At 36.8% G+C, this 8,351-nt stretch overlaps 1 protein-coding gene across 1 annotated transcript in view; it reads left to right on the forward strand.

Annotated features, from left to right (window-relative positions):
• Positions 1-1,563: 1,563 nt before the first annotated feature.
• Positions 1,564-8,351, forward strand: part of LOC102869330 (cytochrome P450 4Z1-like) — a 130,019-nt gene continuing 123,231 nt past the window's right edge. Inside the window, exons 1-2 of the mRNA XM_006902919.1 lie at positions 1,564-1,740; positions 4,283-4,450. Of these exons, the coding sequence (XP_006902981.1) occupies positions 1,564-1,740; positions 4,283-4,450 (345 nt within the window). The remainder of the gene's footprint in view (positions 1,741-4,282; positions 4,451-8,351) is intronic.

The following is an 8,351-nucleotide window of genomic DNA, read 5'->3' on the forward strand; positions in this document are numbered from 1 at the left end:
TTTTTTAAATTCATTTTAATGAAAGTTTACAGAGACTTAGGGTTTCTAGTAATTCATTGTTGCACTTTTCTGCCCCCCCCATTCACTCTTCTCCTTGAAAAGAAAGAAAAACTCTTTAATTGTTATGCAATCCCTCCCTCCCAAGTTCACTCCACAATGCAGCCTTCACTCTGGAATTCTGTAATGACAAGAATACCCAATCATGTATCCCTTGTAAACAGTTCTCTCCCTCCTCTGTTTCAATGCACTAAATATATTCCTCCCCTCCTTTTCTGTCTTCCCTCAATCCTGATGTTAGTCCCTTTTTACGCATTCCTTTTAAACAAGGTATCTTCTCTTCTCCTCAACTGCACTTTCACATACTGAAAGTAAGTTAAAGATTTATGGTACAAAAATGGATTTTTCTCACTCCAAAAATTTCATCAGAAGCCCCATCATGGACACTACACATTAGAGCTTGAAGTTTTGGGTTTTGAAAATAAGATCTTAGCCTTTCTCTCCACCAGAGACCATGTTTTCTCTTTAACATAAATTACTGGTAGTTTCTGGACTGGTTTCTTGAATTTCCCCAGACAATTAGAAGACATTTTCTAGCCTTTTAATTTTTCCTAAACTTTCACCTAAAGTCTTCTTTTTACACACCTAACTACCTAGCCCCTAGTAATAGTTTGGAAGAAATTTCTTTGCAAAGATCCAGTGGGGACCTAAAAATGCAACATAATGGTGGGCATGGATCAATGGTAATTAATTTTCTAAAATACAATGTATGGGAATGATCATATGAAACATTATGAGTGGAGGAGTGTGTGAAACACACTGCATATAAACAAAACACAACTTTTAGTTGCAGATCAATATAAAATAAAATTTTAAAAAAAAGCAAAATTGGTGAAGTAGTAGCTTAGCTAATAAAGAATATCTAGATTGAACTTCATACTATTTAAAGAATCATCTATATAAGATCAAACTGGCAATAGAAACTTAATGATTAGATCAGAAATGTAGGAACCAGTGAGTTTATGTTAATGGGAGAGGAATAATTTTTAAAAGGAGGTTGAGAATGGTAGCCCAACTTAAAGAATGTAAACAATGTGATTGAATTGTTTAAACATGTAGAAATTGGTGTATGTTTTACTGTGTAGATTATAAAAAAGTTTGTTTTCAAAATTACTTAAAATTCCAAAGTTTAAAGTTCTTGAGTTCAGCTCTAAACAAAACAAAAAGACTTTATGAAGATGCCATTAAGAAGAGATAGGAACTTTTAGACTCTGGAAAGATGTCAATGCAAAGAAGTCTCAATATGAATATTAGCTTTCACACACATAGCTCCTATCTGTAAAGCTGGTTCTTCAGTAAACTGCTGGCCAACATTTCAGTGGCTTACTTTTTTCACTTCAGGCTAAGGTAAGGCCACTTTCCCCCTTCTTTTCTTCCTTCTGTGACATAACATTCTGAAGAGCTCAGTTTTGCTCCAGGGCATTCTTATTCATTTATTAGTGACTTGGAGTAAAAAGAAGACCTCAGTGCTTCCAAGTTTTCCAGAACTCAACACCTCTGAGAAAGATGAAGCCATCCTCCCTTGAGAAGCTCTTATCTCAACCTTTCTATCTACTCTTTCTCTTGGGTACATCTCTGTTGCTTATACAAACTGTCAGGTTATACCAGAGAAGAAAGAAGTTGCTCAGGTTCCTGAGCCTATTCCCTGGACCTCCTGCCCACTGGTTATATGGACACCAAAAGGTAAGAAGAGGAAGTAAGTTAATTAAGGTTAAGGAACAGAGGGAAGGAAACATTAAAACAACAGATTTGCAAGGCGTTGTATCTTTCACTTGCAATATACTTGCTTCCCCACAGGTAGTCTCATCTTTACTTCACAAATGTCCTACAATATATAGAAAGAAATTATAATTATTCCTGTTTTAAAGATGAGATAAGTGAAGCCTAAGATGGAAATGTAGCTTGTTTCTCATGTTATTTACGTCAAATAACAAGATGAAACTTGAACTACAGTCTTCTTCCAAAACCAGAGTGCTTACCACTCAGAGACCGCTGGTGTTTCAGGAAGAATTTGACAGATACTCAAAGATTTCAGGGTTTCTTAACAAGCTGGAAATGGGGATGCCATCCAGCTATCACATTATTCACCTCAATTTAGGATGCTTCTTGGAAAAAGGGACAGCAAAGCTTCATTTCACATATTTTGGGCATGTTATTAGGATGGGCTATACCTTCAAAAGGGACTTCATGCTTGGAAAGGTAAAAGATCAACAAAGAGAGGAAGACTCTCAATGAGAAGCATAGACACAGTGATGGTGACCATGGGCTCAAGTATGTCAGAGATGATGAGGATAGTGCAAGATAGGACAAGGTTCAGATCTGCTGTTCAATAGGGTGTCTGTGAGTCATACATGACTCTGGCACACAACAACACAATTAGAAAGGACAGGAGATACCACTAAGCAGTATAATGAAAATGGTTCTGATGGTTCTGATACAGAGATAGAGATAGAGATATATTACATAAGCATATTAAAAATAGGATAAGCTTTTTAAAGCATAAAATACAGCAGCATTAAAAAGTTAAATTAAAAACTGGAAGAAAATACACTGGATTCAATAGGACAAAACAATGTCAGACAAGTTAAAATTAAAGGAAAGTGAGGAAAAACCAGAAAAGAAGTATTGACTCATTGTGATTACATAAGCATTAAAATAATATTAAATATAGGAGAAGCCTATTCTACTATGTCTTAATAACATATCAAGTTCATATTTGAGAGAGGAAGATGAAGGAATGAAGTTGTTATTAAATACTTACACCAGGCATGTTAAATTTTTAATTACAGTTAATTTTCACAGCAATTTTATGAAAGAGTTATCTCTATCATGCACATGAAAAGCTGAAGCTTCAAAGTTCTAGGTTATGAGAAGTGGTGGGCTGTAGTATTACTGTAAATCTGTGTAGCCCCAAAGCTTACTTTAATCTCTACTTGACCTCATGACCTCATGACCAACTCTCCTAATACTCCACAGAACATAGAATCTATTGCTGGACCCAGTGAACTATGTTATAATCACATCTGTTGAAATTTTCTTATGTCATAATTTTTTAAGAAATGGAGTTTTTTTAAAAAAAAGAAATGAAGTTTGATATTTTTTTCCTCCATAAGGCCGTTTTCAAGTAGTTCCAGTCTTTCTATTCTCATTCCTGTGGAAGGAGGAGTGGCATCCACTTCCATAATAGCTTGCCTCCGGAAACCCTATGAACTTGGAGAGAGGATGAAAGGCACCCAAGCATCAGGGACTCTCCTTCATAGGGTCGCTATGAGTCGCCTGCGACTCGACGACACTTAACAACAACATTCTCATTCCCATAACTTTCACCCAAGTCTCTGCATGTCAACTTCACACCTGACTCATTTCCTCTCCCACAATGTGTCAAATCTTTTCATTATTCTATGCCTCTGCACATTATCTTTCACCAGAATTTTTTCAGTTAAAAATCTTCATACAATAGATATCCTTTAAAGTTCATTTCAAATATGCCCTGCCAATTAAAGCCTCCTTCTCATCACACAGAAGTCTTGGTTGTTCCTCCCTCTATAACCTTCTATTCAAAGAAGATGGACTGAGTCTCACATAGGGTTGTTGTTGTTGTTGTGTGCCCTCAAGTCGCCTGCGACTCATAGAAACCTTATATACAACAACCCTAAACCCTGCTTTATCCCTTGCCAATCTTACTGTCTCCAACACACCTATCCCCATCACTCCAGTGACTGAATCAATCTATCTCATCACATAGGGTTTAGAGGACGTAAAATTATATAAATTTAAACTGTAGTCAATAATATCTAGGAAATTATTTTGTTGAAACAAATTACATGATCCATTTTGTTCTTCAGGAAGATTCATTAGCTCTGATGACAGAGTAGACACTGTAGAGTTTGCATTGTAACAGGACAGGTTGGAGTGAGAAGAACATTCAGCCAATATGTCCCTTGTATCAAGAAGATGCAACAGAGGTGCCGGAGACACATACAGAAGAAGAGAATATACCTTCATCCATATGTGAATCACTAATTAGGTTCCATAGAAAGATCTGGTGCCTTTGTTGGAAGAAGCTGAACTGCAATACCGAAGGCAAACAATTTGAATCTACCAGCTGCTCCATAGGAGGTAGATAGATTCTATAAGCGCTGAATTTACTCCATGATCCAACTGAAAGGAGCAAGTTTCTTCTGGTGTGATATTTCCACTAACTTACTATAATTTATCTCCAAAGTTTTACCCAGAAAAAGAACTTGCGTTATATGATGAGATGGTGAAAAAATACCCATGTGCTGTGCCCATCTGGATAGGACCCTTTACAATGTTCTTCAATATCTATGACCCAGACTATGTAAAGACTCTACTGAGCAGAAAAGGTAAGATCAATGAAAACCTCGGGCGGGTACTGTGGACTGAATTGTGCCAACCCAAAAAATGCATCATTAATCCTACTCTACATCTATGGCTGCAATCCAAGTCGAGAGTATGTTTTTCTTTATTACATTAATTAAGCTATATTAGTGTACAGTATATCTTAAACCATTTGAGAGAACCTTGATATACACAAATAAAATTGGATGGATAACACAGGATCTGCAACAATGGGCTCAAGTACAGCAAATGTTGATTGTAAGGATGGTTCAGATGAAGAAGTTTCATTCTGTTGTACTCAGATTCACTCTTTGTAATAGCCAATTCCATGGCTCCTAATAACAGCAATGACTAATGATGCTGCATATCCATTCACATGTTTATTAGTGATTCGTATTTCTTTTATTTTAATAACATTTTTATTTCATACTGGCTTACATACAAAGTTTTTATACATTTTTTTCACACCAGATCTTTCCCATTTTCTTTGCCCATCCCTCCCTCCACCCATCATATTGTGTGGCCTTATGATTAACCACTCCCTGCCCCCCCACCCATCCTTACCCCTCTGCTCCCCTCCTCCCCACCCTGGATCCTCATACACATTCTACAATAATGCTCTTATACAGTATTTGTCCCTATGGGATTGAGTTAGTTCTAGCATAATGCTCTCCGGTCCTGCCTAAGTTAGATAGTGATTTACAAAATCATTGCTCCTGCACAGTGTAGTATTCTATTGCGTGAATGTACAATAATTTCTAAAACCATTCAATTGTGGATGTACATTCATACATCAGTGTTCTTGTGATAGTGAATAGTGCTGCTAAGAACATTGGTGTACAAGTCTCCATTTGTGCCTCAGTTCTTTTCTCAGGGTATATACCAAGCAGTGAAATAGTTGGGTCATATGTAATTTCTATGTTCAGCTTTGTGAGGAAAAGCCAAACTGCCTTCCTTGAGTGGTTGTACCATTTTACAATCCCAACAAGAGTTTCTATCTCATCACATCCTCTCCTGTTAAACTTTGCTACTGCTACTGGGGTGAGATGGCATTTCATTGTGGTTTAGATTTGTATCTCACTAATTGCCAGTGATTTTGAGCATTTCTTCATGTGTCTGTTGACCACTTGAATATTTTCCTCTGTGAAGATTCTATGTCTTTCGCCCATTTTAAAAATTGTGTTATCAGTCTTTTTCTTGTGGAGGCCCTATAGGATTCTGTAAACATTTTATATGAGACCCATTTCAGAACGGCATTGCCAAATGCTTTTTTCACAGTCAGTAGGTTTTCTTTTCACTCTGTTGGAAAATGTCTTTTATGCACACAAGGATTTAATCTTTAAAAGGTCCCATTGATCGATTTTATCCTCTCCAGACTGCATTTCTGACTGTAGTTGGAAGTCTTTTTATACTACGGACTAGCCCATCTAAGCTTGATCTCAGTTTGTTTCTGATGAGCTTTATGGTTTTGGGCTTTATTTCCAGGTCTGTGATCCACCTTGAGTTGCTTTTTGTGTCTGGTGTGAGATATATATTTATCTAGAGAAAACTTTCTTGCTCATTTTAAATGTTGTTGTTGAACATTTGTCATATAGTCTAACTATTGACTGCCTAGTGAGGAAAGAGGGACCCTGATGACTTAGTGGTAAGAAACTGTATTGTCAGCTCAGAGGCCTGGAGATGGACAATGCCATCCCATGCAATTTACTGCCTATGAAAACCTACTAGAGAGGCAGCTATGGATTGGATCTGACATGTTAGTACACAACAGCAACAAGAGTGGGGAAGGAGTTGCACTGCCAACCCAAAGGAAGGTAGTTTGAATCTACCATTTCCTCAAATGAGAAAAAGATATGCTGTCCCCTCCCATGATATTTACAGCCTCTGAAAACCCATTTAAAGGTCAGCTATGGGTCAATTCCAACTAAATGACAATGAGCTGAGTTTGAGTTGGCATTCTTACCTGATAAATGATTTATAAATCTTTTGTCATTCTCTGAGATATTTTTGTACTCATGATTATTTTCTTTAATACACAAAACATTTATTTATCATTTAAAATTTTATCAAGTCTATTTACTCCATACTTTTTTCTTTTATTATTCATGATTTTGGTGAAATACTGCTAATCCAATGCCATGAAAATTTACTTCTGTGTGTTACTATAAGAGCTACATCATTCTAGCCCTTCACTTTGAATCTTTGATACATTTTTATTTACTTTTTGGAGTGAAGGAAGGCTCTAACTTAATTTTTTTTTCCATATGACTCTTCTACTTTTCCAGAATCTCTTAGTGAAGAGGGTATTTCTTCTACTTAATGGCCTGAGGTATTTCTCTTACTTAATGGCCTTCACATCCTTGAAGAAAAATAATTGATAAAAACTTTATTTGAAGATTTATTTTTGGACCTTTATTTCCACTCCATTGACCAATATGTCTATTTTTATGCCTTCATCACAATGAATTTGATTACTGTAAGGGATCTATGGTGGCCTGGTGAAAAGAATCTGTGCTGCAATCCCAAAGGCCCACAGTTCAACTCCACCAGCTGCTCCTTGGGAGAATAGATAATCTCCTCCCATGTGATACACTGCCTCTGAAATCCTGCTGGAGGGTCAGCTTTGAGTCAGTTCCCATTTCAAGAGCACACAACAACTTTGGATAATGGAGCTCTGATGGTCTAATGATAAGAAGCTGCATTGCACACTCCAGCCACATGGTTTGAATCTACAGCTGCTCTGCAGGAGAAGGTTAGGCAAACTTCCTTTGCCTCTGAATTTACAGCCTCTGAAAACCCACTGGAGGGTCAGCTATGAATCAGTTCCAACTCCACAGAATACAACAACTTTGTATAAGGTTTTGAAATTGAGAAATGTGAGTTCTCTAACTTTATTCTTTTCCAACATTGTTTTGACTATTCAGGGTCTATTACAATACCATATTAACTTCAGGTTGGTTTGGTGGTGTGTTTTTTTCTTTTTCTGCAATAAGAGCCAATAGGATTTTGATAGAGATTGCCTGAATCTGTTGACCATTCTCTAGTGGGTAGTCCTCAGGTAGTTGTACTGCTAACTGAAAGGCTAACCATCTCTAGCAATTCAAATCCACTAGTGGCTCCTTAAAGGAACTCTGATGGCATAGTGGCAAGAAGCTACACTGCAATCCCAAAGGCACAGAGTTCAAGGCCACCAGCTGCTCCATATGCTCCTCCCATGAGATTAACTGGTTTTTAAAACCTGTCTGAGGGCCAGCTAAGGGTTGGCTCTGACTTTACAGTACACAACAACAACAGTGGTTTTAGGGGGGAAAAATAAACAGTCTTCCCCAGTAAGACTTACAACCCCAGGAATCTGATGAAGATCCCCTGGTGAAGTTAGAAGTGAGTTTGAATTTTAATTTCAATATTAACAATATTGAATATTGTGTGCCATGAACTTCTTTCAATTATTAAGTTCTTTAGTATTTTTCAGCAATGTTTTCTAGTTTTCAAAGTACAAGTGCTGCACTTCCGTGGTTGTATTAATTCTTACATACTTTGTTCCTTTAAATATTATTATAAGTAGAATTGTTTTCTTAATTTCCTTTCAAACTTTTTCATTTTTTATGTTTTGATCTTGTATCTTGTAACTTTGCTGAAGTCATTTTATAATTTCCACATATATGTGTGTATTGACTTCTTCACGCTATTTTACATCACTAATGTTACCTGACAATAGTAGTTTTGCTTTTTCCTTTTCAATTTGTATGTCTTTTTGTCATCGTTATTTGAGTGAGTTTACAAAGCATATATTTTAATAATTCGTGAAAATTTTGGTACATAAATTAACTATAATATTTGTTGTTGTTGTTGTTATGTGCCGTCAAGTCGCCTGCGACTCATAGCGACCCTATGTACAACAGCCCTAAACTCCACTCTGTCCTGTGCCAATC

This window comes from Elephantulus edwardii, unplaced genomic scaffold (genome assembly GCF_000299155.1).
Source record: "Elephantulus edwardii isolate Elephantulus edwardi_28Jun2011 unplaced genomic scaffold, EleEdw1.0 scaffold00471, whole genome shotgun sequence".
NCBI classification, from domain to species: domain Eukaryota; kingdom Metazoa; phylum Chordata; class Mammalia; order Macroscelidea; family Macroscelididae; genus Elephantulus; species Elephantulus edwardii.